Source organism: Verticillium dahliae, genomic scaffold (assembly GCF_000150675.1).
Source record: "Verticillium dahliae VdLs.17 supercont1.17 genomic scaffold, whole genome shotgun sequence".
In the NCBI taxonomy this organism is placed as follows: Eukaryota; Fungi; Ascomycota; class Sordariomycetes; order Glomerellales; family Plectosphaerellaceae; genus Verticillium; species Verticillium dahliae.
The window spans coordinates 816,431-843,700 of NW_009276936.1; the positions used below are offsets into that span (position 1 = coordinate 816,431).

At 54.0% G+C, this 27,270-nt stretch overlaps 14 protein-coding genes across 14 annotated transcripts; 6 read left to right on the forward strand and 8 right to left on the reverse strand.

The window, feature by feature from the left end:
* Positions 1 to 419: 419 nt before the first annotated feature.
* On the reverse strand, positions 420 to 1,823 carry VDAG_07746 (HLJ1 protein; the record flags this gene model as incomplete). The annotated part of the gene is made up of 2 exons (XM_009656651.1): positions 1,017 to 1,823; positions 420 to 949 (listed from the first exon to the last, which is right to left on the reverse strand). Exons 1-2 carry the CDS (start codon positions 1,561 to 1,563, stop codon positions 420 to 422), a joined length of 1,077 nt encoding a protein of 358 aa, XP_009654946.1. The 5' UTR covers positions 1,564 to 1,823.
* A 268-nt stretch (positions 1,824 to 2,091) lies between these two features.
* On the forward strand, positions 2,092 to 2,578 carry VDAG_07747 (uncharacterized protein; the record flags this gene model as incomplete). Its single annotated transcript, XM_009656652.1, has 2 exons — positions 2,092 to 2,167; positions 2,223 to 2,578. 2 exons carry the CDS (start codon positions 2,092 to 2,094, stop codon positions 2,576 to 2,578), a joined length of 432 nt encoding a protein of 143 aa, XP_009654947.1.
* A 188-nt stretch (positions 2,579 to 2,766) lies between these two features.
* On the reverse strand, positions 2,767 to 4,625 carry VDAG_07748 (tyrosine-protein phosphatase SIW14). Its single transcript, XM_009656653.1, has 3 exons — positions 3,656 to 4,625; positions 3,403 to 3,595; positions 2,767 to 3,343 (listed from the first exon to the last, which is right to left on the reverse strand). Exons 1-3 carry the CDS (start codon positions 4,123 to 4,125, stop codon positions 3,047 to 3,049), a joined length of 960 nt encoding a protein of 319 aa, XP_009654948.1. The 5' UTR covers positions 4,126 to 4,625; the 3' UTR covers positions 2,767 to 3,046.
* Positions 4,626 to 6,485: 1,860 nt separating this feature from the next.
* VDAG_07749 (uncharacterized protein) lies at positions 6,486 to 8,694 on the reverse strand (the record flags this gene model as incomplete). Its single annotated transcript, XM_009656654.1, has 3 exons — positions 6,486 to 7,631; positions 7,681 to 8,517; positions 8,635 to 8,694. The coding sequence occupies 3 exons, from the start codon at positions 8,692 to 8,694 to the stop codon at positions 6,486 to 6,488; spliced, it is 2,043 nt and encodes a 680-aa protein (XP_009654949.1).
* A 310-nt stretch (positions 8,695 to 9,004) lies between these two features.
* On the forward strand, positions 9,005 to 10,222 carry VDAG_07750 (UDP-N-acetylglucosamine transferase subunit ALG14). The gene is made up of 2 exons (XM_009656655.1): positions 9,005 to 9,379; positions 9,428 to 10,222. The coding sequence occupies exons 1-2, from the start codon at positions 9,233 to 9,235 to the stop codon at positions 10,130 to 10,132; spliced, it is 852 nt and encodes a 283-aa protein (XP_009654950.1). The 5' UTR covers positions 9,005 to 9,232; the 3' UTR covers positions 10,133 to 10,222.
* VDAG_07751 (37S ribosomal protein Rsm25) lies at positions 9,490 to 11,175 on the reverse strand (the record flags this gene model as incomplete). Its single annotated transcript, XM_009656656.1, has 3 exons — positions 9,490 to 10,563; positions 10,629 to 11,010; positions 11,064 to 11,175. 3 exons carry the CDS (start codon positions 11,173 to 11,175, stop codon positions 10,221 to 10,223), a joined length of 837 nt encoding a protein of 278 aa, XP_009654951.1. The 3' UTR covers positions 9,490 to 10,220.
* A 124-nt stretch (positions 11,176 to 11,299) lies between these two features.
* On the forward strand, positions 11,300 to 13,332 carry VDAG_07752 (pentatricopeptide repeat protein). The gene has a single exon (XM_009656657.1). It carries the CDS (start codon positions 11,773 to 11,775, stop codon positions 13,261 to 13,263), a length of 1,491 nt encoding a protein of 496 aa, XP_009654952.1. The 5' UTR covers positions 11,300 to 11,772; the 3' UTR covers positions 13,264 to 13,332.
* Positions 13,333 to 13,489: 157 nt separating this feature from the next.
* On the reverse strand, positions 13,490 to 14,205 carry VDAG_07753 (uncharacterized protein). Its single transcript, XM_009656658.1, has 3 exons — positions 14,144 to 14,205; positions 13,871 to 14,084; positions 13,490 to 13,805 (listed from the first exon to the last, which is right to left on the reverse strand). The coding sequence occupies exons 2-3, from the start codon at positions 14,082 to 14,084 to the stop codon at positions 13,774 to 13,776; spliced, it is 246 nt and encodes an 81-aa protein (XP_009654953.1). The 5' UTR covers positions 14,144 to 14,205; the 3' UTR covers positions 13,490 to 13,773.
* Positions 14,206 to 14,558: 353 nt separating this feature from the next.
* On the forward strand, positions 14,559 to 18,147 carry VDAG_07754 (ATP-dependent RNA helicase DOB1; the record flags this gene model as incomplete). The annotated part of the gene is made up of 2 exons (XM_009656659.1): positions 14,559 to 17,698; positions 17,748 to 18,147. 2 exons carry the CDS (start codon positions 14,559 to 14,561, stop codon positions 17,926 to 17,928), a joined length of 3,321 nt encoding a protein of 1,106 aa, XP_009654954.1. The 3' UTR covers positions 17,929 to 18,147.
* Positions 18,148 to 18,264: 117 nt separating this feature from the next.
* Positions 18,265 to 19,203, reverse strand: VDAG_07755 (uncharacterized protein; the record flags this gene model as incomplete). Its single annotated transcript, XM_009656660.1, has 1 exon — positions 18,265 to 19,203. One exon carries the CDS (start codon positions 19,201 to 19,203, stop codon positions 18,265 to 18,267), a length of 939 nt encoding a protein of 312 aa, XP_009654955.1.
* A 456-nt stretch (positions 19,204 to 19,659) lies between these two features.
* Positions 19,660 to 21,145, forward strand: VDAG_07756 (kynurenine-oxoglutarate transaminase; the record flags this gene model as incomplete). Its single annotated transcript, XM_009656661.1, has 5 exons — positions 19,660 to 19,721; positions 19,773 to 20,032; positions 20,086 to 20,328; positions 20,380 to 20,697; positions 20,751 to 21,145. 5 exons carry the CDS (start codon positions 19,660 to 19,662, stop codon positions 21,143 to 21,145), a joined length of 1,278 nt encoding a protein of 425 aa, XP_009654956.1.
* A 408-nt stretch (positions 21,146 to 21,553) lies between these two features.
* On the reverse strand, positions 21,554 to 22,204 carry VDAG_07757 (uncharacterized protein; the record flags this gene model as incomplete). Its single annotated transcript, XM_009656662.1, has 2 exons — positions 21,554 to 21,970; positions 22,061 to 22,204. The coding sequence occupies 2 exons, from the start codon at positions 22,202 to 22,204 to the stop codon at positions 21,554 to 21,556; spliced, it is 561 nt and encodes a 186-aa protein (XP_009654957.1).
* Positions 22,205 to 22,928: 724 nt separating this feature from the next.
* On the reverse strand, positions 22,929 to 23,564 carry VDAG_07758 (HHE domain-containing protein; the record flags this gene model as incomplete). Its single annotated transcript, XM_009656663.1, has 1 exon — positions 22,929 to 23,564. One exon carries the CDS (start codon positions 23,562 to 23,564, stop codon positions 22,929 to 22,931), a length of 636 nt encoding a protein of 211 aa, XP_009654958.1.
* A 1,734-nt stretch (positions 23,565 to 25,298) lies between these two features.
* VDAG_07759 (pectate lyase B) lies at positions 25,299 to 26,500 on the forward strand (the record flags this gene model as incomplete). Its single annotated transcript, XM_009656664.1, has 5 exons — positions 25,299 to 25,623; positions 25,672 to 25,778; positions 25,833 to 25,951; positions 26,005 to 26,181; positions 26,233 to 26,500. The coding sequence occupies 5 exons, from the start codon at positions 25,299 to 25,301 to the stop codon at positions 26,498 to 26,500; spliced, it is 996 nt and encodes a 331-aa protein (XP_009654959.1).
* Between the last annotated feature and the right edge of the window lie 770 nt (positions 26,501 to 27,270).

Sequence of the window (27,270 nt, forward strand, 5' to 3'; positions counted from 1 at the left end):
ATGCAGGCAGTGGCCGGACAGCGAAACAACGCCCCCTTTCTTGGGTATCTCAACTGCATGTAGAAAGGTGCGGCCCTCAAACCTCAGTATCACGAAAATGCCGCCCCGTCAAATGGTGCTGCTGTGTGCCAGAACTACCACGGTAATAACGTGACCAGTCTCATTACTCTTCATGTGTACGAGGAAATTGATCCGCATCGGAGAGGGTTAGGTTGCTGTCTAAGCCATCTCGACATCAGAGCGTAGGAAATACCGTCCTTGTCCGCCCGTCCTCAACGAACACAAGGGCATGAAAATACCACTACCATTATGCCATGCAACTACTTCATGCCCCAACGCCAGACGCAAACATCCAACGAGAAAATCAACAACACAGAGGGAAGTTTTCGGACCAGCTCTCTTAGTCCTCGTACATGCAATCACCGTAGCAGTCCCAATTTCTTGGCCCGATCGCATGAGGGCGTGGCGTAAGCTGTGGCTTCCTGCATCTTGACTGGATCCTGGAAGAACCAACCCTGAGCCGCATCGTACATTCTCCTCTTGTGATTCATCTCGTTCTCGCATTGAAACTGCAGGGTCCTGACCAGTGTCGCCTCGGCTGACCGGTCCAGTTGGCTGAGCTTATTCTTCGAGTAGGACTCGACGTCCACAGGATTGACAAAGTATGGTACCTTGGAGTTGGAAGTCTCTCGCTGCATGGTGTATGGTGGTGAGGGGGTATCAAAGTGCATCTGAGGAGTGGATGATCGGCCCGAGTCGCCGGAGAAGAGACCGCTGAGGATGGGGAAGACGAAAAAGAGCAACAGGGGAAGCATGCCGAGCAGAGGTGATAACCCGCCTTCTGCCTGTCCCTGCTGCCCTTCCCTTGGTCGTCTCCGTGGTCGACCGCCGCCGAATTGATGTACGCGGAAGCCTGGTCCACCGCCAAAGTTGAAGGCAAATTGCGGCCCTGTATCAAAGCCTAGGAAAGTCATCAGCAAAGTATCCAGCCAATTGTCACAGCCGGGCTTGCTTACCACCGAATGGACCGCCGCCGAAACCGCCGAAGCCACCACCTCCTCCAAAGAACCGTTGAAACATCTCCTCAGGCGTCATCTCCTCGCCCTGAAAACCTCCACCGAAGCCACCGCCGCCTGGTGCACCGCCGCCGCCTCTGCTCGCGAACCCGCTGAAAGGATTCTGGGCCTGCGCCTGGTCGAAGCGTGAGTCAGGGTCTACGCCAGATCTGTCGAAGCGTTCCCTCTTCTCCTTGTCGCCAAGCACGCCGAAAGCGCGGCTAACCATCTTGAAGGCCTCGTCGGCGTGTTCGTGACCGTTCTTGTCGGGGTGCGTTAGGAGCGATAGCTTGCGATACGCCTTTTTTACTTCGCTGTCGGTCACAGTTTTCTTCACCTCTTCGAGGCCAAGAATATCGTAGAACGCCGTCGGCGAGCACTTGCGAATGCGGATGACGGCGGCTTTTTGTTCGACGGTATAGGAGCGGCCCTGGTTTCCCTGCTGATGTTCTCGACTGCGGGCATTGCTGCTGCCGGCGTCCGCGCCGGACGCCTTTGCGCTCGACATTGCGTGTAAAACGGAGAGTATGCTAAGTGATATGTCGATGTATGTGGTGTGCGATTCGGCGGGTGGTCTGTGATGGTGTAGGGTGGGATGAATCGCGGGGTTGCAAAGTCTGGCGATTCCTGGACAAGAGGTCGTAGGTGGCTTCTTCACAAAGCTTTCCCCGAATGAGGTGAGGTCGCTCGGATTGTTTGTTTGTGTCCGTCGAGATCCAGTGAGCCTAGACACCACAAGCGATCGAGTGTGGGACTTAGGCTTGGTGTATACCAGTTGCGACGGAAAATCGGGATGCCGCAGCCTGGTCAGCTCGTGCTTGCGAACAGGTATGTCGAGGCAAAGACTCGACTAGATTGACATTGACATGGCGGCAACCACACGTGCTTGGCCGGTCTGACCAGACCCTTGGAATCGCCTGGTCTGGCCTGCTTAGTCACCATCCATGTAGCGAGCGTCACCTTCGTCACCACAACCAGACCTCGACGTCGGGAGGCATTCCTGGCATCACCAGTCTGGCTGCCGCAGAAAGCAGCCATGTCATCACCACAGGAGGAGCCTGGCAGCACGCCGGGCGCGGCTACGCTGCCACAAAAGTTAACAAACTGGGGCAGTTGGTCTCTCCCTTTCCTCTCCGTCAAGGGCGGTTCGAATGCTGACTTGTCTAGCGTCCTGTATGCCGCCCGCGATCCATGCCATCCTCATTGCCGCCCTTCACGGCAAGCCAGTTCAACCGCTACCCCTTCTGATGGCGCCAGCTCTGCTTTTCAGCTCTTACGTCTCTCTGGCCGGTTTCCCTACCGACGCTGCTGGCCTCACCTGCGCGTGGTCCGGCATTTATACCCTCCTAGCGTTACGGCGGCGGCAGCCCATTCGCAGCAAGTTCTCGGCCCGCGGTGTTGTGCGAGCTGGCGCTCTGTCACTTGGTCTTGCCAATTGTGTCGCTGGTGGGTTCGCCTACGCAGGAGGCAATCGCAAGATCGACGAGATCGCGCGGAAGGAGCGCAATCGCTGGGCCGAGTAACAGGTTCTAGCGGCGACCTGTCGCGGAACAACTTCTACCCGCTTTTGGGTGACGATGTAGAAATACTGTAGAGTGTGGCGCTGGTTGAAATGTTGCAGCCGATGGAGGGAAGGAAATGGACTCCTACATTGGTCGACAAAAAAATTGCCGGAGACCACAAGCACGTCACGTCATGGCGCAACTTGTATAACATTTGGGGCTGAATTCAATGTGTTACTTGCGAGACCGTTTCAACAATGAACTGTACAAACAAAATGCTAAGGCTACGAGTACGCAGAATGGGCGAGAACCCTCTCCAACCCTACAAACGCCGTTCGGAGACATCTCAGCTCTTGATCAGTCGCCCGGTCTCTCTATCGTCGCATATTGAACGAATCGATCGCGCCTCCACAAAACCTTCCCGAAAGCAACTGGCGGACTCGCCCGAAGTGGCCGTAGCACAGCACTGGTCGAAAGGCAGCGTACTCATTACTTGAGCGGTTTGACATTCCTTGCCGATGTTGAAATCCTGCTGCCCGAGACCGTCCAGAGCACCAACACGCAAAATGCGAAAACGGTGGCGCGAAAAAAATTCCGCACCCTGTATCGCATACTGACAGCGTGTACGTGGAGATTTGAAAGATCGCCGACGGCAAAGTGGGTGATGTAAGCGATATCACAGTCGCGCACCTTTGGCTCCGCAAAGGACCTGTACTCGTCCAAGACGTTACTCACGTCCCAGCCTGAGAGTTTCCGCACCACAGCGACTACGCATCCAGTGCGATGCTAGACGGACGTCAGCATGTATACGGGATTAGAAGGAGTTTCACTCGACGCAATCCTACCTTTCCGTGATTGCAGTGAATCATCAATGGATACTGTTGCTTGTCTAGAACGACTCGCAAGATGTCTCTCATCGTCTTGAGAGGGATGCTCTGCTTTTTGGTACCCTTCATCTCAATGATGTGATGTCGGATAGAGTTTGAAGCCAAAAAGTTGGCATAGAACTCGTCAGGTTCATCCTTTCGTCCCAGCGTCCTGCGTCACCTGTCAGCTTCCGCTGAGTCTACAATGCAAGTTTTGGGGGCGTGGTCCTACACAATGGTGCGAAGACCGAGGTTCTTGACAAACCCGAAGTCTTCGGGCGTCGGGTAGCTGCTGCGGTACACACCAGGCACCACGATACCGAAGTTCACTGGACGACCCTTTTCAGGCACATGCCGCTTGAAAGCCAGGTCCGTAGGTACCAGGGGCAGGGCTGTGCGGAGATCGGCATGTGCAGAATGACGGACACAGCGAGATTGTTCGCATTGGGCCTCGAGATCCTGCACCGCGCTTTCGCATGTCAACCCAGTCATGTTCTTGGACGTCTCAACAGTAGTATCAAGGGGGTGAGGGGATTCGTTAGATCCACGCCGAGATAGCGTTTTGTAGTTGGATCGCTTCTCGAGGGTGTCCTTGGCCGCTGCGTCTTCCTCCTTCGTCCTTGTGTGTGCACGACGATTGTCATTCTCGGTGACGTGGTGACCGTCTCCCTCAAACGTTCTCGCACTGCGTTTCGAAGCCATCTTTGATGCTGGGCAATGGTTGAGGAATATCGTGTTGGTAGCTTGCTGTGATCGAGTAAGTGGTAAGATGAGGAGGCTGATGGTCAGAAGAAGTCGTGGTGGCGTGACACGATGCCGGGTGCAACAAGTTCAATGAGGCAAGTGGTCGTGTGAGGACGATGTGCGTTCGTAGGAGGAATAATCGACGTGCTGGATGGATCCAGCAGGAGGCCAGCGAGAAAGGCGTTGGAAGTTGCTTGGTGTCTCTCTTCGTTCGCGTAGCATCACAGGCGAACAGCGCAGACGCGGCTGGAGGCAAGTTGGAGATTGTAATCCATCTTGTCGAGTATCTTGTGGGATGTAGTCGATGCTCGGTGCGGTTCCTCCAGTCCTCCGACAAAAGAAAGAATAATGCGGTGCTTCAAAGACGTACGAAGAAGGGTTTCCGTGTAAGGAGAGTGAAATAAAACGGCGAGCAGCTGACCCTCACGGCGTCTGCGGAAGTGTATATCGTTGATCCTGGGGGCGAGGAATAGCGAGCGACGGCAAGAAGGGTAAGGTGGGAGTGTGCGTGCAGAGGCCCAGATGAGAATTAAGCGGGTCTTGTCTGCAGCCATCGTTCGGCCGTGCCTACACCCTGGCAGTTGGCCGCGCTCAAACCTAGGCGTGTGCTCGCGGTGTGGCCGCGGCGTTTTTTCGCAGCAGCCTTTGGGGTGGATTGCAGTGAGGTGGGGAGTGGGGAGAGTCACTTCTAAGTGATGTTTGTGTGGTAATTTTCTCCTGCACGGTGGCTCGTGCTTGCCCTGGATTGATGTGGGGGTTCCAGCGCCCCGGCACGCCCGCCTGCGTTCGCTCTACCTTGTGTCGCAGTGGCAGGTACCTGTCCAGGTACTAGGTATGTAAGAACCTTGGTCACTACGCATACGGCTGTTGCGACAGCCGGCGGAGCGAACACCTTGTCACTGTGGTTGGGAAGGCGGAAGCTTGCTGTCATCTCCTGTCGCACGCCAAAAGCTTCGTTACGAGAAGCTTAATAGTCGCCAGAATATCTACTCCTCCAACTTACTCACATCCTCCAAACGCCACACGGATGACGTCCACCAAGTTCTCAAGCTGCGTAGACGGATGGTGCTGTTGCTACCTGAACAAACCTCCCGCCGTCGAACCTTGTGCCGGTCTTTCCGAGGCGATGGTCCAACCATCAAAGCAGCCAAGGCGCCTGCTAGTAGTCCCTAGCAGGGAGGCCGTTGCCATTTGCAATTTGCTAGGCGCTCTGCTTACGAAGGCCGACGTGGTGATCCCAACAGCCCTGAGCACTGCAGACATGCTTGTCTCATGTCCATCGTCGATCTCCAACAGCAGCATTCCAACAGCGTGCCGGCTGCAAATCCGCGCCATGCCTTGTCCTTCGTCAGCCCTGCCTCGGAAGTGTGTCTGATGCCTTGAAGACCTCTCCCTCGCGTCGTGGCCGATTCGTACAGGCCAGGGGGGGTGTCTGATCTGATCTGATCTGCCTCGCCTGTATCAGCCTATTGACGCAGTCGCTCCTCTCTCCAACCGTCTGCTGTTGTGTGACTGGTGCCAGCGTGCAGCAACAACGCCAGCGTGACACTCTCTGGGTGGATTGAGTGGCTGGCTGCGGTGATCCTCTCGCCCCAGAACGCAACGTCGCGGCTCACACTGAACCAAGCCCCTGATCAGCCGCTGTTTGTCACCCGCTCATACCAACGTCCCTGGATCCCCGAACGAGACTGCCAAGGCTGCGTGCCCTTACACGAAGAGATACACCTGGCAGCATTCGGCCCAAAACTTTAACTGTTGTTTCAGCATGCCTGTTTAAGTGATGAATCGGGACGGATCCTCGACAGCACGAGTCGTACACAATAGTCCCAAACAGTACCCTGGTTCTTGACTGCTCACGCCTGAAAACAGATTCGATGAATCCATGGTCCAAATACACACACTCTGTGGTGCCTGTCCGGAACGAGCGATGCAGAGAATGTTCAAGAGAGGAAGACGTTCAATTGTCACACCCTTTACCCCCGGCTTTTTCCCCGCCGTGTATTGTCAGGCTCATGCTCCTGCAGGCACGGTACACATGCCAGCTGTTTACGTGCCAACAATCGGTATTACATTATGACTGCATTAGCTATAACCACAGATGTTGTATGTTTTGATTGTTGATCATTATCGTAGCCTCTTCATGGGCAATTCCCATGCTGTCTTCATGAGACCGCCGGGCCACGACCTGACCTTTGAGCGAAGGACTATGTACCACCCCAGGTACCTTGTCATTTTGCCAATGACATACCCAATGCCCCCCCCGTGGCAGTCCCCGTCTCCTATAACGCCTACAAAACCACCCACTATGGCGTCGTCCTCTAGACTGCCATGTTGACCAGCCCATGGCAGAGCATCAGACTCATCACCACCAGACCTTGCACGCCGAACGCCTCGTGTTCGTCGCCTCGCGGCGTAACCCAAACCTGAAATGACAAGATGCAAGCTGCTGCCACCTCAGCAACGCCCAAAATTGAGTTGGCCATGGCAAGCTGGCGAGGTATCTGGCCGATTCGCAACCCGTAAAAAGCGTCGCTGGTCAGGTGCAGAGCGACAGCAACGCTGAGCGCCATGGACCCGAGCATCACATCCCAGGTGTAGGTGTACGATGCCGACGTCACATGCAGCCAGGATGCGATGAGGCTGCCTAGGGTAAATATGTCTATGAAACGGTCGCGTGCTGCAGGGTTCCTCAGCGGCCGAATCATCTTCAGCTCTATATCTGGACTCTCCCTGTTTGCATTGTCTTGGTCGGAGTCTCCGTCCTGGCTGAGGTTGAAGCTCGAACCTAACATGTCAGCCAGCGTGCTCCGTGGATCGCTGGGATTGGACTTGGGCGAAGCAAAGAATGATGGTTGCGCGAAAGACACCTTGCGTTTCGACTTGTTGCTATCACTTGGGCGAGCGCCCGTGTTCAGCGGCTGACTGTTCGTCGGAAAGAAGACAGCTTCTGGCCCTACGGGCTTGCTCCTGAGAATAGGGTTGGAAGCCTTGCGCAGTCTTTCCGCTGGAGTTGTCGGCGCGGGCGGCACCTTGTACCAGAATGGACTAGCCGAGGGGTTCGTGGGAGAGTCGCCAAATGCTTGGCTTTGGCGTCCAGGTGCACCGAAATCATTGAAAGCACGATGCCTAGACTGCGTTGGAGACCATTCCATCTCTTCCGAATATTGCACATGAGCGGCGGCAGTAGAAAGGCCAAGGGAGCTGATCCCAGAAATCGATTGCAGCTCTGGGTTCGGCGAGATGGGTCCTTTGGGCGAGGGACTTGGCCTCGTCGGTATCACCATCGGCGCTTTTGGCGTCTCATGAAGTATGTCATCGAGTAGATTTGACAGGCTCTTTGCCCCTGTTTCGGTCCCTAACCCAATGTCCCGAGGCCGGGCTGGAGAGAGTGCCAAAGGCGTCGAGGAAGACGGGAACAGTGGTGTTGTGTCAACATGTACTGACTTTTGCGCGAGGGCATAGAGCTGACATAAATGGTCAGTCAAGTCATCAATAGGGAAGTCGCAGACTTACAACAACAACAACAATGGCAAGCAACGCGTGTAGACTAATTTGAGCGCTGGTTCGACCTTCTCCGGCGCCAGCAAGCCCGGCTATCCTAACACCAAGAAATCGCACTAGCAGGACCAGCCCTTGAAAAACGTACCACTGGGACAGACCGTGGATATGCTTTGAGAAGCCGCGGAAGACCTGGGTGAATTTTGGGTTCCACCAAATGCAGAGCAGGTTGGCCCAGAAGCTCATGCGAACCAATACAGAAGACTGAGGGAGGGCATTTGCCATCCAGCGGAGGACGGAAGTCCATGCTGGTGAGAGCTCGTCTGTGTCACGCAAAGGCCCAGTTGTCATGGTTGACAGCGCATCGGCCATTGTCGCGAAGTGCCAGAGTAACTGGCCTGTCAGTCCAGCGAACCAAAACCACCGTCCAAGTGTGTCAGCCATGTCGAGAGCGGTCCATCGTTTCGGCGAGGCGCGCCGTTGCCTACTCCTCTCCATCATGCGCCGCAGATGGTCGGTACGCGCGGTGTAGCCAGCCTGCTGCACCTGAGCCAGAACCTTGGGTTCACAGTCTGCACATATTTGCGGGTATCGCTCTTCGAGCCGTTGTCGGAACTTGTAGTAGTTCTTCTCGAGCTGCGCGTATTCGGGATGATCGGGGTCTTCGGGAAGATACTGCGCCAGGGATGCCGTGAATAGATGTTGGTTCTTGAGACATGTCGAACAGAATATGCTTGGTGCTTGCGCCGCTGGTTCGGGGGATTGCGACCGTGGTATGGCGTATTGTGTGGGCTGAGTTGTTGAGGTTGTTGATGCGACAGGAGGATCGGTGATTTCGCCATTCTTCAAAAGCTATGGTATCAGATAATGACACGTATGGAATTCTTGTCATGCTCTCACCTCGTCGAGATAGTTCGTTGCGTCGCACTTCAAGCAGAGGAAGTCACTGATGATACCGTTGAACTTGACCGAGGAGCGTTTGCCACAGTAAAAGCACGTCAGGTTGCCCCTTGATCTGAGGCTCGCCATCGCACTTGGAGTCCGTAGTACCATGACAGGCAAAATGCCATTTATGCAAAGCCCCGACTTATGTTGAAGGGATGTTGAACTCTTGTTGACCTGGTGTTCCTCGCTGATCTTCTGGAAATTATGCCGGGCGGTCAGGCAACTGTTTGGTAAGTTGACCTCCAGCTTCTTGTTGATTGCTAGGACCCTCCAGCTCAGGGGTCGGAGTGATGTCACTTTGAATGCGGGTGGAACCGCAATCACGTGACGCGCGAGCACCACACACCCCCGGGCTAGGCACCCATACCTGGCACCCATCCATTGGCAAGGACTTACAGAAATTGATGAATCAATCACATGACAGGCGACGTCGTCCACTCAATCTAGGTACCTACATACAATTACCTTAGGAACCTAGGACGATATTCCGTAGGGCCTGTCTATACCAGAGAGCAGATGAGTGTTGCGGGAAACTATCTCATAGCTTGCAGCAAACCGTTCACTTCATTGCCAGGGACAGCAGCATAGCAGAACCGCCGGACGGCGACGTCACCGCCCAACGATGCCATCCAAGTCAGCAGGGCCTTTTCTGCTAAAGACTGTAGCATTTATCTGTTTCATCGGACTTTGTGCCCTTCTCTATTCCTCGTGGATAGTCTTTGCCGCCTTGTCCGTTTTAGGGGTCTCTACATCTGCATTCTTTGCTTTTGTGCGTATCATTTCATCCTTCTCAGTGAGAATGCACTAAACGATATAGGTGCGCCACAACCAGCTTCAGAAGACCCGAGAAAACCACACTATCAACCTAGAAACTGCGAGGAGTCATGTGAGCAAGACTGCAAACCTTACTGGAGCATATCTTCTTGTCGTCCTGGGCTCAGGTGGTCATACGAAGGAGATGCTTGCCATGCTGGAAATCGGCTTCGCTCCGCTCTCATCTATTCACCGCCGGTATCTCGTATCAAGCGGAGATGCAATGTCGCTCAAACAGGTCAAGGCTTTTGAAGAAATGCTGCTAAATACTCACGGCGAGTCTGAGGCTGGAACATACGATGTCCACACCGTTACGCGGGCTCGCAAAGTCCATCAGCCACTACTCTCCACGCCTCTTACTGCTCTGTTGTCTGTCTTGGAGATATTTCCTCTCCTGACAAACTCACCGTTTGCCGGTACCCGAAGTCGCCAAAAGCATCCTGATATCATCATTACGAATGGCCCGGCTACAGGTTTCTTCGTAGGACTTGTTGCCTACGTACTGAAACTTTTCTGCCTCGCACCAGAAGACGTCATGCAAATTTTCTATGTAGAGTCATGGGCGCGCATCAAGACCCTGAGCCTCACAGGAAAGTTCTTCTACTACACCAAAATCGCAGACGTGTTTCTCGTTCAGCATGAATACGTAGCCCAGAGATACGGCGTGCCCAACGCGGGATGTCTAGTGGTAGACCAGGCCAGTAATTGAGATGCTCCAAGCTTCTGCAGCGTTTTGGGCATTGCTCTCGTACGTAGGTATTAATACAACAAGCCTTACACACCCATCAAGGGAGAATTTATTCCTTCTCAGCAGCCTCAACCGCCGCGACATCGTCGTCCGTAGCTTCGTCCCCCTTGCCAAACTTGCGATAGGAAGCACTGCGATCTTGCTCTATCCGGACAACCTCGGACTGTGCCCACTGCTTCCAAGTCTCGTACTGCTTGTCCTCGAGATCCTGCGCGATATCCAGCTTGTTCTTGCCAAAGTAAGCCCCGACGTACCGGGCCTCTTCTCTAGCTACCCTCTTCTCGACCTCCTCTTCCTGTCGCAGTGCGTAGAACTCTTTCCTGGCCATGTCGTAGGCTTGATCGCGCGGCAAACCGGCATTGTTCATGAGCCACATTTGTCTTTGCACAACACTAATGAATGTGTTAGCTTGTTTGAGAATGCTCGTCTCGATTTGCTTCGTCGGTCTTTTCCTGACCTTTCGCCGCTGATCGCCAGTCCGGGTTGCCGCAGACCCCGACTCCAATCACATCGTTGCCAGTCCTTTCCATCGAGTTCGAGTACGACTCTCGGGCGCGCCAGTTCCCAAGGATGGTCCTTGAAGAATGTCGTTCGTAGTTCATCTTCCTCGTAGATGATCTGCTGGGGCTTGAATAGGTTTCGAGGCTTCCTGCTCTTGGATGCAGACGCCTGGAGAACGGTCGCTCGCAACCTTATGACTGTCTCGGTAGGGGGAATCGACTTCAGGGCCTTGTACCATGGCGGCGGCCGGACTTTATGTTGCGGCAAGATTCTGTGGCTCAGCTCTTCGGTGACGGTCTGGAAAACCCTGGCGGGTCGTAGTTGTTTGCCCATCGCAACTGTATGATGAGTGCTGAGCGGGAGAATGTCGGATTGAAAGAATTTGACTCACGAGTGACCCGATCGAGGATGTCGGACTTTGAAGCAAGATCAAGTGCTGGTTTACACCTTGTGTCGCGTGCTAGGCCACGAAATTTGGAGCTTCGGCCAGGAGAATCCGCCATCCTGGTCACAGCCATGCATATATCTTACACATGCATATATGGATACATGTCCATGCACGTAAGGGATTCGCCAGGTAAAATCTCCCCGAACTCTCTCATCGGCACAGCCAGTCTTCAACACTTCGACGACCATAGATTTCCCCCTCCGTCACGGCCGCGCGATACATCCGACATTGCCGAGCTGGGAGGAAGCTGGCAGCCCCCCATCGAAATGCCGGACAACTGATGAAAGCTCTCAGAGGCTTTGACGGGTCGCTACGCGGCGCGATCCGTTCGAAACGACCGTCGAACTCGCCCAACGTTGGACCAACACCAAAGCTGCGGGCTCGCGAACGATCCAGAAAGTCCGCACGCACAGCCAGAATACAAGCAACACCATCTTCCACTGTATACTTTACATGCAAACCGTCTTTGCAGATTCCACACTGCCCTCTCACAGCGTCATGGCTTCTTTCGACTTTCCTGCCAGGACCTTCACGCATAGTCGTAAGCCGCTCGACGTCAAACCCGTTCCCTGGACGCCGCCAGCAATGCCGCCAATATGGCCACGCTGCCGCAATCGCATCTTGCGGTGCCCAGCCCGATCACACAGGATATATGCTGCAGCGGAAGAAGGACCTTCTCGCAGTTGTCGGCGATTACCGCATCGGAGCTGTGGAGGATCACCTCGAGCTTGTCAGAGACCCTTACATGCGGCGGTACGCTCGACCAGACGGCCCGAACCTGACGATATCGGACAAGAAGGAGGACTCGCAGTACCCAAGCTCCGATCAAACGCTTCGAGGCGATAGAAAGGTGGCCAAGGATGCGAACACATTGCGCATGAGCATAAGCTTACGCTTGAGACACCCCGGCCACATTGGTCTCAGGACTATCTATCGCCAATACAGCGCTTTGCCGACGCCACGAATGCTTTACCTATCGGCAAATTTACGGCACCGTTTGCTCAAGGTGCTAGGCACACCCAAGACGAAAAACTCGAAATCAATGCTCCGTTATTTTTCAGTCATTGGCGACGTCAAAGATTGTGGCCTAAGTTTGCAGCGTCGAGAGTGGAATGCCGCCTTGGCACTTGCCAGTCAATACGCACGAAGCATCACCGACGCTGAGGCGGAATCGGGACTGCACCTTTGGAACGAGATGGAGAAGAGCGGCGGACACTTGGGCAATGGGGTGACTTTTAACATTCTATTCGACGCAGCGGCCAAGTCGGGCAATTTCACCCTGGCCGAGCGCATATACAAGGAGATGGAGTCGAGAGGGATTGAGTTCAACCGGTACCACCACGTCAGCTTGATTCACTTTTTCGGCCTACGAGGTGACGTTGACGGTATACGGGCCGCATACAAAGAAATGGTCGAGGCGGGGGAGATGATCGATACCGTCGTGCTCAATTGTCTCATCGCGAGCTTCTTCCGTGCAGGAGACGAAGACGCCGCCCTCCGAGTCTACGACCACATGAAGAATGGTGGCTCCAAGGGCGCAACGATTCCTTCCCCAGACTATCACGCAAACAGGGTCGTTGCCCAAGTACTCATAATGTTTGGTAAGGTCGGACAGCAGCATCCTGCTATGCGATCATCCTTTCAACAACTAGCAAGCACGACACCTGATCTCCGCACATACCGCATACTCATACGACATCATGCCATCAAGGGCAATCTCAATCGCGTCGTTCAATTCCTCGACGAGATGAAGCGCTTCGATGTTCCCTTGCACGGCGCCATCTTTCTCCTCTTATTTAAGGCATTTGCGAACCACGGGGGCCACAGACAGTCCGCCTGGACCAAGGACCGGCTTCAGAACCTATTCTCAGCACTGCTGCAAGCGGTCGACAATGGTGTCAACAATCTTTACATAGACACGTGGCTTGCCGGCTGGGCTCTCAAAGCGTGCATGCGATGCGGCGACGAGAGCTTAGTCCTCGATACATATGTTGAGCTCAAGGCACGATGGCAATTGCCGCCGGATCGGGAAGAGTACATGGAGCATTTCTTGCACCAGCTGCTAAACGACAGTCACACGGGGTGGTCAAAGAAGCTTGGCCACCGCAAGGCGCCTCACCAGCGGGGATTAACCGCGATGTAATACCATTCCATGTACCGATAGATAGATGAGATACCATGTAGACAACGGCTTGTAATGCTTCTTAGATATTGCATGCGATACGGTCGCAATATGAACGCTTTAAAAGCCTCGTTGGAATATGTTACTGGGCGAACATATCGGGGTCAAGGTGCGGACCATAATCTGACAGGCGAAAAACGATACACAAGGGTCACTCTGGGGTAAATTGTCGATGGACGGCAGTGTCGGTAAGACTGTTCGTTGTTGGGTTCTGTCATGAGGACTCGTTCATGTTTCTCCTCAGCCCGAAGGTAGCCATATGAACACCATCATTACCAAAAATCCCACACGTTTCAGATCGAGCAGAGACTTTAGGAATAACAAATCGCTTCAGTTGAGTCCAGCAATAGGCACGGGCAGCAGCCTCTATTTGGCCTATTTACACATCTACTCCTCTTGCACGCAACTCTCCTTGGCTCTCCATCTTACACGCATTGTAGCTCGTCTTCGGTCTCTGATAGACGCGCAAGCTTATGCCTCCGGGGCCTTGCTCTGCTTCCAAGCTGTGGAGCAGAAAGTCAGTAAAGAAACCCATACGCCGTGTCCCGGGGAGGGAAAAACCACTCACCAGCAATGCCAAAGGGGATGCCGAAACCGGCACCCATGAAGCCCCAGAAGAGGAAGGGGAACACCTTGGACTTGGGGTTGAAGGGGATGTTGGATCGGGGACCCTCGGGGTAGTGGAAGGGCGAAGACATCCGGGAACGGGTCGCGTGGAAGCCGCGGCGGGCGACGACTGAAGGCGCCTGGGTAGCAGCGCGGGTGACGGCACGAGAGAGCATCTGTGGGGTCAATAGTTAGCTTTGTGAATTCTCTAGGAGGGTTTGATCTGCATGCGTGCCTTGACGATTGAGCTTTAGGGGTGCGAAGGGTACAATGGCTGGTAGAAAATCCGGTCGTGATGGTGCTGTCGCAGGCTTGTCCGGCTATTCGAGTGGTCTGAGGCAATCGATGAAAGCTCTCCAGAGGTTACATAAGCCCACGTGACTCACCCGCCCAATCCTGAAAACTGCTGACCACCTCAATGGCAGAGACATGACCGGCGCTTTGACCATGGTAAAACCAAGGCCCTTGGCTGTACGTCACCGCCCTGCCCTGGAGCTCCCAGTTCAGCCAATTTTTATTTTTCTGCCGCCCTGTCGCGGGTTCGTGCATTCTTTTGCGCCTGCCACCGTCTCTTGCAACTTTTGGCTGTGGAATTCATCATCCATTTTTTACGCAACCCGCATGACCGCCCGTCGGCTCTGCCTTTTTCCATGGACGACCTCTTCGATGTCTTCGAGGGCAATCCTCGGGCAGAGACTTCAGAACTCAGCGAGCCCGAGGCCGCTTCTACCGGCGTCAAGCCATCCAAGAAAAGCAAGAAGGACAAGAGCAAGAAGCGCAAGGCGGATGGCATTATAAAGTCTCAGCCAAAGACCGAGGCCATTGACACCGTAATGGCAGACGTCGAGGTTGCTGCAAAGAACGGCGATGAATCGGAGGATCCACAGGTTGACGCCGAGGACAACGATGGCAACGAGAGCAACAAGCGCCGCAAGAAGGATGAAGAAGCTGAGCCCGTCTTGACCGACAGCTTCCAAACGGCCGAGTCGCGTCAAGTGGCTGGCGCACAAGCATTTGCGCCTGACGAGGGGGATTCCTTGGTCCTGTCCCACAACATCCAGCATCAAGTCGCGCTACCTCCCGATCTCGACCACGAGTACATCCCGCTCTCCGAACACAAAGCCCCGGACGAGCCCGCCAGGACATGGAACTTCAAGCTCGACCCTTTTCAAAGCCTTTCGGTTGCGTCCATTGAGCGTGATGAGAGTGTTCTTGTCTCTGCGCATACCAGTGCCGGCAAGACGGTTGTTGCCGAATACGCCATTGCGCAGTGCCTCAAGAGGAACCAGAGAGTCATCTACACCAGTCCCATCAAGGCCCTCAGCAACCAAAAGTACCGGGACTTTGAAGCCATGTTTGGCGATGTCGGCCTCATGACGGGCGACATTACTATCAACCCCACCGCCAGCTGTCTTGTAATGACGACGGAGATTTTGCGGTCTATGCTGTACCGTGGCTCTGAGATTATGCGCGAGGTGGCTTGGGTTGTCTTTGACGAGATTCACTACATGCGTGATAAGACCCGTGGTGTCGTATGGGAGGAGACCATTATTTTGCTGCCTGACAAGGTCCGATATGTCTTCTTGTCAGCCACTATTCCGAATGCCTTCCAGTTCGCCGAGTGGATTGCCAAGATCCACAAGCAGGCCTGCCACGTCGTTTATACGGATTTCCGACCAACACCCTTACAGAACTACTTTTTCCCAGCCGGCGGCAAGGGAATCTACCTCGTTGTTGACGAGAAGGGAGTCTTCAAGGAGAACAACTTTCAAAAGACGATGCAAGAGGTTGAGCAATCCAAGGGTCAAGATCCCGGCGACGCGAACGCCAAGTGGAAGGGCAAGGGCAACAACAAAAAGACGCAGAAGGGCGGCGGCGCCGATCCCAAAGCCGACATTGTCAAGATTGTACGCATGATCATGACCAAGAAGTTCCAGCCCGTCATCGTCTTCAACTTTAGCAAGCGAGAGTGTGAGAATCTTGCTGTTGGCTTGTCGAGCCTACAGTTCAATACCGATAACGAAAAGGCAATGGTTCGCCACGTCTTCAACAATGCTATCAAGAGTTTGTCCGATCAGGATCGTGAGCTTCCTCAAATCTCTAATCTCCTGCCTCTACTCGAGCGCGGCATCGGCGTCCATCACTCTGGGCTCCTGCCCATCCTCAAGGAGACGATTGAGATCCTCTTCCAGGAGTCCCTGATCAAGGTTCTTGTTGCAACTGAGACGTTCTCGATTGGTCTCAACATGCCTGCAAAGACTGTTGTCTTCACACAGGTGACCAAATGGGACGGCGTCAAGACCAGGCCTCTTACACCATCTGAATATATTCAGATGTCTGGACGTGCCGGCCGTCGTGGTCTTGATTCCCGTGGTATCGTTATCATGATGATCGACGAGAAGATGGAGCCTGATACGGCCCGCGGCATTGTTGTAGGTCAACAGGATCGTCTCAATTCGGCCTTTTACCTGGGTTATAACATGATACTCAACCTTTTGCGCATCGAAGCCATCTCACCCGAGTTTATGCTTGAGCGCTGCTTCCACCAGTTTCAGAATGCCGCTAGCGTTCCAGACCTTGAACGGGGACTCGTGCAACTTCAACAGGAGAAGGACAACTTTGTCATCACGGATGAATCGACGGTCAAGGATTATTACAACATCAGAACCCAGCTTGAGCAGTTCGCCATGGATATGCGGGCTGTCATTCAACATCCGTCACACTGTCTCGACTTTTTACAGCCTGGCCGCCTTGTCCGCATCTACAACCCGAAGCTCCAGGAGGCTAGCCTCGACGGAACGGACTTTGGCTGGGGTGTCGTTGCTAATTTTACCAAGCGCCGCGCTCCCGATAGTAGGAAGGGTGAGCCCGAGTATCCGCCGCAAGAGTCCATCATGATTGATGTTATGCTTCCCATCTCGCCTGATAGCGATGAGATCACACAGGGCTTCAACATCACGACCGAGATGCCCAAAAATGTTTACCCGGAGTCGACTTCGAATAGCCCGGCCCGTTTTGAGATTGTCCCTTGCCTCTTAACCTGCCTGAAGAGCATCAGTCAGATCCGCGTTTTCATGCCTAAGGATATCAACTCGCAAGCTAGCAAGGACCAGGTTCGCAGATCTCTACTCGAGGTCACACGTCGTTTTCCAGATGGCCTACCGATCCTCGACCCCATGGAAAACATGGGCATCAAGGACGAATCCTTTATCAAGCTCCTGCGCAAGATTGAGGTTCTCGAGTCTCGCCTTCTGACGAACCCACTCCACGGATCGCCCCTTTTACCGGAGCTCTACCTGCAATATCGCGCCAAGGTCAAGCTCGGCGAAGAGATCAAGGAAAAGAAGAAGGGCATCGCCAAAGCACACAGTATATCACAGATGGACGAACTCAAGGCTCGCAAGCGTGTTCTACGTCGCCTCGGCTTCCTCAACGAGAGCGAAGTTGTGCAGCTCAAGGCCCGCGTCGCCTGCGAACTGTCGTCTACCGAAGGCCATGAGCTCATCCTCGCTGAACTTCTTTTCGACAGGTTCTTCAACGAACTGGCGCCTGAGACGATTGCTGCCGTGCTAAGTTGTTTCGTGCTCGATGAAAAACTTGAGGCTCAGCCGCTCAAGGAGGAGCTTGACAAGCCGTTCCGTGCTATTCTTGCCAAGGCTAGGCAGGTCGCCAAGGTCAGCATCGAGAGCAAAATGGATATCAACGAAGAGGAGTTTGTCGGAAAATTCAAGTGGCAACTGATGGAGACGGTGCACGCATGGTCCAACGAGAAGTCTTTTGCCGATATCTGGTATGCAATATTCCCCTCTCTGATCGATCCTGGCTAACCACATGGATAGCAAAATGACCAATGCCTACGAGGGCTCTCTCATCCGTCTATTCCGCCGCCTCGAGGAGCTACTTCGCCAAATGGCACAGGGCGCCAAGGTCATGGGCTCTGAGGAGCTACAAGTCAAGTTCGAGGCGAGTTTGAACAAGATTCGCCGCGACATTGTTGCAGCGCAGAGCTTGTACCTGTAAGGTAAGTTTTCCTCTCGACAATCGTCACTCAGCCACACGTCATGCGGGGTTACATAACGCCCGAGTGGTGGCAATAGTCCAGGGACAGGTCAGGAGTTTCGGGTGGAATATACCAGTAGCTTTTTTGTTCTCGACAAAATAGGAGCTTGGGTGTGTGCATGCGCCGACGCCCATGCTCCAGGCCGCCAATCAAAGTAGCATAATGGCCTTCTGCGTGCCCTTGTGGCGCTCCCTCTGTGTATGTGTGTTTATGTGAGCGATGACCAGTATATGCAATAATCAATGCAGTACGCTTTGCTCTGAAACCCAAGGACGCCGTAACCATTGGATCCAATGTCACTGCTCTCCGCCAAAGAGGGCTCTCATGAGACCGACAAATGCGCTGAAGGAAACACCAAAACCAATCCACACACGCCATCGTTGTGGAAGCATGCCATCCTCACGTGTAAGCCAGGCCAGCCCGCCAAGAGGCCAGAAAAAGCCCATGAGCATTCCCTTGACGAGCCCATCGAGTTGTTCGTGCATAGAGCCAAGCGAGTCGTGCGCCACTGGCTCCTCGCCAGCGGCTGTGGTTGCCGTAACGCCACCGCCTCCCGGCATCGCGTTCCCACCGTTGGCATCCATCCACAGATCTTCCATGTTTCGCATCGAGTCGGGAGACGGCATCGTGTCGGAGGTATGTCGTTGTGCTTGTATATCGGTAAACTGTAGTCGGAGTTGCGACACCTCAGCCTGCGTGAAGCCTGCCGCTAGCAGACGATCGAACCCCCGAGGCGGGCGGTGTGCGTTGTGCGTGCTCGGTCTCGCTGCGCCTGTCGCCGGGATATCCGGGGCGGCTGGTATGGAAGACGTCGCTGCCACAGGTCTCTGAGCCGCTTCGACCTCGCTGGCCAATTCTTCGACCGACAGTTCGTCTCCGATGCTGCAGATCACGTAGACGCGTTGCTGCTCCTCGTCTGCTTGGCCAGCAACAGCCTTGCCTTTGCCTTTCGCCGCAACATCTTGATGAACGGCTGTGGCGGTGCTTGAGCGAGGAGTCGTTGGTAGCAACGCAGACAATGCTGCGCCATCCAGCAAGATCTTGCCTTGGTAAATCAAGCGCAGCCGGTTGGCATTGTAGGGGGGTTCGAGCTGTGTGCGTATCAGGTTCTTCAAGGCGACTATGGTAGTCGACGCAGGCGTCGGAATGTCTAATGTGAGGTCAGGTAATGAAGAGCTAAATCGAATCGTGAGTAGAAGCGCGGTTGGCCGCAGCTTGCAGAGCGGAGCAGCCATATTCAGGGTCGCGTCTCGCGACGCAGATGTAGGAAACGCTGTCGTGATGTTGAGCCGGAGACAGCGACAAGTATTACCGATGACAAGCGCTTGTGCAACACCCCCGGGGCGGTGATACATCAAGAATCCCCTCGATCACAGTTGTGACAGTACCCCACTGCCCCCATACACCCACCCCTCTGCCTGACACGCTCGGGTGGGCGCATCTCCACCCCTCTCCCGCCCCGACAATCGGGGGTTGATCGGATGGCGTAATTTGACGATGCCGGATGCCCATTGGGACATCAACGGCTCTGCATGGGGCAGCAGCAGTCACATCCAGGACCATTTGAAATCAAGTTGCTCATCATTTGAATTCTGCACATCTGCCACATGAACCCTCTTACCTTCGCCCTTCGATCGAGCTCTGCCAATTGCTCAGCTACGTTGAGCCGTCGAAGCTTCCACTCAGCCAACATGACTCTCAGCAGCAAGTTGAAGCCCGCTGCGCGCGTTTCCGGAAGGCGACAGGATGTTTGGTGAGTTTGAGGAAGTCGTCCAAGAAGTGTAGGATTGCTCACCCCGATTAGGTCCATTGTCAACGAGGCTGCCGCCGCCTCGCCGAACCAGCCTATTGTGAACATGGGGCAGGGTTTCTTTGGCTACAACCCTCCAGACTTTATCCTTAATGCTGCTAAGCAGGCACTCGACCGCGTCGAGTGCAATCAGTACAGCCCAACAAAGGGCCGTCCCCGTCTGAAGAAGGCCATCGCCGACGCCTACTCCCCTTTCTGGGGCCGGCAAATTGATCCGGAAACCGAGGTCACGATTACGACTGGCGCCAACGAAGGTCAGTATGGTGCGGCCGATTCTGGCTGGCTCATCACTGACATCCATTTTTAGGCATGCTCAGCGCATTCATGGCCTTCATTGAACCGGGCGACGAAGTCATCATTTTCGAGCCCTTTTTTGACCAGTATATCAGCAACATCGAAATGCCTGGTGGCAAGATCACATATGTGCCCCTTCAGCCACCCAAGGACGGTGCCGAGAAGACGTCCTCTGCTGCTGAGTGGTCCATCGATTTTGAAGAGCTTGAGAGGGCCATCACCCCGAAGACTAAGATGATCGTGCTCAACACCCCTCGTTCGTGGCCCTGCTCGTGACAACAGTGCTACTTGCTGACAGCGTCCGCAGACAACCCTGTCGGTAAAGTCTTCTCTAAGGATGAATTGCAGAGAATCGGCGACCTTTGCGTCAAGCACGAGATTATCATCCTGTCTGACGAGGTTTACGACCGGCTCTACTACGTGCCCTTCACGCGCATCGCCACCCTGTCGCCTGAGATCGAACGACTTACCATTACTGTGGGATCGGCTGGCAAGAACTTCTACGCCACAGGATGGCGCGTGGGCTGGCTGATGGGGCCTGCCGAGCTTATCCAGCACGTCTCAGCCGCGCACACCCGTATCTGTTACTCCTCGGTGTCGCCTTTGCAAGAGGCCTGCGCTGTCGGTAAGTGTAATCCCCTGGACTGAACGAGCATCACGTTAACCCTCCGTCCAAAGGCTTTGAGCAGGCTGATAAGCATGGATTCTGGGACGAGTCCGTTGTTGAGATGAAGGGCAAGATTGACCGCTTCAATGAGATCTGGAAAGAGCTCGATCTGCCTTACTCGGAGCCCGAGGGTGGCTACTTCGTCCTCGTCAATATGAAGAAGGTCAAGCTGCCAAAGGACTACCCATACCCACCACATGTTGCCAGTCGTCCACGCGACTTCAAGCTTACCTGGTTCCTCATTCAAGAGGTCGGCGTTGCTGCCGTACCTCCAACCGAGTTCTACACGGACAAGAATACCTGGATTGCTGAGGACTACATCCGGTTTGCTGTTTGCAAGCCTGATGAGGTCCTCGAGAACGCCAAAGAGCGCCTGCGTGGGTTGAAGAAGTATATCGAAGCATGAGTATTGTCAAATGAACAAGAAATTTTAACATCATCTTTGTTATGCTGGCCATTGAACACTGCCTGTTGTGAAAGACAATCATCGCTTCCAATGAAGTATCACCTGGTCACGAACCCAAAGTTCCCATTGTAGGTTGACATTGGCTACCTAGCAAACTGGGATGCAAATCCAGAGTGTGATAAACGTGAATCCATTGCAAATTTCAGAACCGTTTGGGGAAGAGTTCCCAGACCGACCCGACATTCACACTGCTCATTTCTCATCATTCAAGTGACCGCCAAGTTGAGCCCACACGATTGAAGCCAGCTGCAAGCTTGACTATTCTTCAGAAACCGTTCCAAACGATGTTTGGTTCAACTGTCTTCCGTCTGACATCGATCGATTCGAGCGATACAGAACGAGCGATAGCTAGATTTCATCACCACTCTGATGCTCAACCTTGGCCTCATCCTCATTCATGTCCGCAAGAGTAGCCTCTGATTCGGTAACGGCAGTGTTGACAGAGACAGGAGCCTCGTTGGCAGCAGTCGTAGTAGAAGGCTTTTTCTTAGCGGGGGTGCGTTTTTTCTTGATCGGGGTCTCGATGGGGGTAGCATCGACGTCTTCCCCGTCGCCTCCAGTCGAGACCTTCTTCTTTGGAGTGGCACGCTTGCGCTTCTTCTCTGAATCGCCGCCCTCGTTGTTGGCAGCGGCAGCAGCACGAGCCTTGGCAGGAGTGGCAGCGGCGGTTCCGACGAAGAGTTTCTTCTTGAGGGCGCTCCAGGCATTGGCAGCGGAACGGGGGTTGGTCATACCGGTGGCAGCAGCGAGGCGGATGTAGTCGATCTGGTAGATGGGCAGGGTCAGCACTGAGAGACAAAAACAGATCGCAAGTCGAGGGCGCGCGATAATCAAGAAAGCGTGCTGTTGACTCACCTCCGGCTGAACCTTCATGCAGCTCCAGGCTTTCGAGAGAATCTCCTGCTCGCGGTCGCTCAGCTGCATCTTGGTAGGGGCTGCATTGGGGGTGGCGGGCACGCTGATGCCACCCTGACCGCTGTTGCTGTCGTTGTCAGACATGATTGAGAGTTTTTTTGGTTTGTGTTTTGAGTAAGTGTAGGGCAAAAACAATGATTCTTGTAGGAAATGCTCTGTTGAGTGACCGAATGTACTTTATGGAGGAACTCAAGCGTGGCTTTGGTGGTGGTTGAGTGTTGTGAGAGTTCTCAAGATCGGTGACAGAGATGCATCTAATGGCTAGGAAGGAACCTAGTGTAGGCAACAGCTTCAACAGGCATGCTCTGCGTATTCAGACTCTCAAAATCTCGCCGCTCCTTCCGTGAAAGCTTTTCCTCCATCCACCACACGCAGCACTTGGCTTCGTCTGGAAATGGCCTGAAGTGGCTCGACACCTAAGGTAAGCACTCTGGGCAACCGCACGAGCAAGATGAACTTTGAGAATCTGCGAGAACTATTCAAACAGCTCAAGAGGACAATAAGTTCTGATTCGCTTCGTAATTCACGTCTCGAGTCAGTTGGGCTTAGCATTTGGTTGGTGGTCTTGGGTTCAGGCACTTGATGAGAAGCACAAATCATTAGTCGCACGTTTCCACCACCACACTCAACCATAATCCCGCTTAAGCGTTTACGAACTGCCTTAAGTCGATCAATAAATTCATCTCGTTTGATTGCATTTTCCTGGTGGCTCTGTAATGCGTCATCACAAGCAAACCGAAGGCAAGGACAATAGCATAGAATTAAACCCTAATTGTATCAAAAACAGAACTGACCCATACCTATACGTCTACTTGGTTGAGGGGTTCGGCGAGACGGTGTTGTCAGGGAACTTCCGGAAAACGTCGGCAACATGATCGATCGGTGCCGTCAGTAGACCCATGACTGTCTCGAATGGCGGGTGCTCGCCAGCACTGGGATGGCTGCGCGAGGGCACAAAGGCCTTGGTCCTCCCGAAACTCTTTGCGATCGACTCGGATTCCCCGTGAGTCTGGCTTAGTGCTTTCTCCAGAGCTGGCATATCCTCCTTCTCCTCCTCCTTGATATGTTCGGCAAGGATAGACCAGAGCTCCTTGAGCTTGGGAACGTACTCGGGGTTGGCAGGCTTTAGATTTTGCCAGGTCTTGAGAAGTTCTTTGACCTTGTTTGTGTTAGCTTGCGGCTTAAAGTACATGTGGATGCTGAACAGTACCTGATGATGTTCTTTTCGATCGCTCTCAGCCATGGATCTGCCCTTTTCACCGAGATGCTTCTCGAATGCAGGGTAGACAACCAACTCTTCGCCAACTGAGTGACGGGCGAGCTCCCATGTGAACTGATTGCCGAAACGCTCCTGGTGGTCATGGCTCGTAGAGTTCACGACCTCATTGTAGTACTGCTCCAGCTCGCGGTGGTCCTTGATGATGGAATCTGAAATGCTCGACATGGCTGCGGTACTGTATCCGAAGGTGCCTAATTGTGTGAGAAATTGTTGCGTGTTCAGAGTAAGGCGGCGGTGGCCCAGCGTTATCAGTCTAGAAGATAGCATGGAGTCCGTCGATGTTTCTCATTCATACGAAGAGAGCTTTTGACCGCATAATGCCAGGTTCTTTAATACTTTTTGAGCGACCATGCTGACGTCCTATCATCGGTGTTCCGGACGCTGTCTACCAAGCTCTGATGGCAACGGACGTCACAAATCATCATGACACAACTCTGGCAGCTTCCGCGAGGCATCATCGTGAAATTTGGTTGGTAAAATGAAGATCATGATTGGCTGTTGGTTCGGAGCTCTTCTAGCACAATCTCGATGTGTTTTGTCTGACGGTGATGTTGTCGTGGTTGGCGCTGCAGTGGGTCCGTCATTCGCCCGTCATTTGCTGCTGTGTCACTTTGGTCAGCATGTCACTGGCGGTTGTTTTGCTCCTGCGTGTCGGCGATAGGTTACGATCCAAAGCTCAGCACTCAGAACGGAGCATATGAAGCGAAATGAAGTATTTACAAAGGGCATGGCTTTTTGATAGCAAGTGGGAGGTGATGGAGTTAGGCAATCGTGGTCATCATACAGGGACACCCGTACCTACCTTCCCCGAGCAGGTACCTGGTCTTAGTCAGCTCGGCCTCAATTGAATCGACAACAAGCCAAAACTTAGGCAGACCTGACGACGCGTGATTGCAGGCATGACACGACCCCCTTTCTTGACCTGGTCCTCACAACCATGGTGCCGCCACAAAAGCCCCCATCAGGCAAAACCCCTGCCACTCGCTATCCCTCCCAGCGTTAATAAGCTTAAGCAGATCAAGCTTCGAAACGTCCCAACTCAATCGTGCCCCCAGGTCGAATCGCTCCCGTAGCTCCTCCACACCTTCAACGTCTGTAAAGCTAGGTAGGCTTCTCGCTCCAAGTTTTCAAGCTCCCTTCGTTTATACAAACTTTTTTATCATCTTCCAGCACTTTCACCCCCCGCGATTACCACGGATCGACTGACATGTACCCCAGATTCGATGCCGCCAGAACCGGCCAGCCCTTGCCACCCACGCGCATAGCGGGTCATTTGATTCGAGGAAATTGGCTACGGGGCCATGCCGGAACCACCATCTGTAGCCGCACTCAACGTGACACCTCCGATGCCGAATGGAGTGTAGCCCGCCGGCCTGGTTCTGACGTCTTTGATTGCAAGGGGAAGCTGTGGACAAACGGCCTCAGCTTCGGCCGAGTCACTTGTGGCCAGCACTCGGTTTGCAGCTCCGATGTCACCCTTGGCCAAATTTTATTCGCGGATCTTTGACGTTTTGTGGCCGTCCCCCCTCGGTGCGCCAGGGTCTCGGAATATCCTCATCGGACGGGATTACCATGGATTTCATGTCGTGTCCCCGGTACGATGGTGCCATAGGGCTTACTGGGGCCCTGCCAATTGTGTCTTGATGGCGCCTGGCGAGGAAATCAGACGGGGATGGGAGTGATCAGGGCCAGGGGTTGCTGATACGATGTGTCCCTCTAGCTCACCAGGCTACAAAAGATCTCGTCTCTAGCCTCTCGAGTTTGCTGAAATCGACACACCCTCACCTTCATTCGATTTCTCCATCCTTTCTTTCACCAAGAGGTTGCTGGGCTTCCTCCTCACTTTCTTATACCCCCGCTCAGCATTTCACCTGGATACGAACACGTCCGGACCTCAAGATGAAGCTTACGTCGGTTCTGTCCCTGCTTGTCGCCGTCGCCTCCGCGGTGCCCACGCCCACGATTGACGAGGCCGAGCACGTCCATATCGAGAAGCGCGCCACCATCTCTGAGGCTGCTACACTGGGCTACGCTTCCACCAACGGGGGCACCACTGGTGGTGCTGGCGGTACCGTCACCACTGTCTCCACTCTTCCTCAGTTCACTGCTGCCGTGAACGAGAAGGACGCAACCCCGAGGATTGTTGTTGTGAAGGGCATCATCTCTGGCAGCGCGAACATTCGCATTGGCAGCAACAAATCCGTCATTGGTCTTCCCGGTGCTGGTACGTGTCTCAAAATGGACTATTCTTTTCCCGCACTAATGTGTTTAGGCTTTGACGGCATTGGTCTGTACGCTCGTCGCCAAAAGAACATCATTCTGCGTAACATTATCTCTCGCAACGTTCTCGGCAGTGTTGGTGATGGTTTCAGAATTGATGTACGTCAAAATAATTCTTCCTGCATTAAGCGACGCTGACATTGTTTCTTCCAGGAAACCACCAACGTCTGGGTCGACCACTGCGAATTCTACTCCAAGCTTATTGCTGACAAGGACTACTACGACGGTCTTGTCGACCTCTCCCACGCTGCCGACTTTGTGACCATTTCCTAGTATGCCTGGCCCCTCTTGCCTAAGACGAACCCCTCTGACACCATTTCTTTAGTACTTACTTCCATGACCATTGGAAGACCTCTCTCGTCGGCCACAGCGAGAACAACGGCGCCAAGGACTCTGGCCATCTCCGCGTCACCTATGCTCACAACTACTGGGCCAACTGCGGCTCCCGTGGCCCCTCGCTGCGTTTCGGTACCGGCCACATTTACAACTCGTACTACCTTAAGTAGGCTTGTCTTCTTCTGCTTTCGTCCACACAACCACTAACCTTGAACAGCATGAACTCGGCCATCAACACCCGACAGAACGCCCAGGTCCTCATTCAGAGCAACGCCTTCAAGAACGTCACCGTTCCCATCACGACACAGGACTCTGACATTGTCGGCTACGCCAACGCTTTTGACAACGACCTCGGCGGTGCCCCCAACACGGCTCCCGTTGGCAAGCTGACCGCCAGCTCGCCTCCCTATGCCTACAGCCTCCTGGGATCTTCCAAGGTTGCTGCCACCGTGCCTGGCCAGGCTGGTGCTCGTCTCACGTTCTAAGTTTGCCGTGCACAACGCGTCAAGCGAGCCCGACTGATCATGCTCTAATTTTCCCTTCTGTGTCATACTTTACTTTACCTTCCGTATATATCTGTTGCGCCGAATGATACACTATATATCAAACCTTGAGGTTTTCAATCGACAAAGCCACTCGATCTATCTCGTTGTCGAACTCGGGTTACCGTCTTGCCGAATTGGTTGCAGCGAGCTAGAGCATCCAGTCTGGGTGTAGAGAGCGCCGTAGACGCTGGGGTTCATGCACGCTAAGCTGCCCAGGTGCCCATCGCCCTAGGCTTGACCGAATGCAATGTGTGAGGGGATATGCCTGTATCCAGCTACTGCCCCCCTAATGTGATTACGACCCCCACAACCCCGCGGCGGGAAACGTAGCTGTGTATTTTCCGACAGTATCCCGCCATCGACATACAACTATTACCCCGCGCCCTCCAGCCCTGATGCCACGAGTGACGATCCATGGCCACATGCGGGGCTAGGGCACGAGATAAACCGCCTCCAACTGCTATTCCCCTACGCTAAGGCGCGTGGCAGACCCCTTTCCCGACGCGCATGAGCATTTGCAGCTCCACGGCGATAACTCCGTACCCCCACCGATCTTGGGTTTCGCGATGTAGAATCCGGGCGGCGCGCACTTGGCCCTGCAGATGTGTCTCCAGTCATGCTCGGGTGTGAATCCCATAATGGGACCGACAATAACGTCGAGCCGATATGGAGGCGGATGAGACCTATAAAGCCTGGGCCCCAGCCCCCTA

What these genes read in the sequence shown, in the direction of transcription:
- VDAG_07748 (XM_009656653.1), bottom strand. Translation starts at nt 4,125, where the DNA reads ATGGCTTCGAAACGCAGTGCGAGAACGTTTGAGGGAGACGGTCACCAC. An exon ending in CTCGGTCTTCGCACCATTGT is followed by an intron (nt 3,596 to 3,655) that starts GTAGGACCACGC and finishes CAGGTGACGCAG; the next exon opens with GACGCTGGGACGAAAGGATG. An exon ending in TTCACTGCAATCACGGAAAG is followed by an intron (nt 3,344 to 3,402) that starts GTAGGATTGCGT and finishes ACGTCCGTCTAG; the next exon opens with CATCGCACTGGATGCGTAGT.
- VDAG_07750 (XM_009656655.1), top strand. Translation starts at nt 9,233, where the DNA reads ATGCCATCCAAGTCAGCAGGGCCTTTTCTGCTAAAGACTGTAGCATTT. An exon ending in CATCTGCATTCTTTGCTTTT is followed by an intron (nt 9,380 to 9,427) that starts GTGCGTATCATT and finishes TAAACGATATAG; the next exon opens with GTGCGCCACAACCAGCTTCA.
- VDAG_07752 (XM_009656657.1), top strand. Translation starts at nt 11,773, where the DNA reads ATGCTGCAGCGGAAGAAGGACCTTCTCGCAGTTGTCGGCGATTACCGC.
- VDAG_07753 (XM_009656658.1), bottom strand. Translation starts at nt 14,084, where the DNA reads ATGCTCTCTCGTGCCGTCACCCGCGCTGCTACCCAGGCGCCTTCAGTC. An exon ending in CATCCCCTTTGGCATTGCTG is followed by an intron (nt 13,806 to 13,870) that starts GTGAGTGGTTTT and finishes TCTGCTCCACAG; the next exon opens with CTTGGAAGCAGAGCAAGGCC.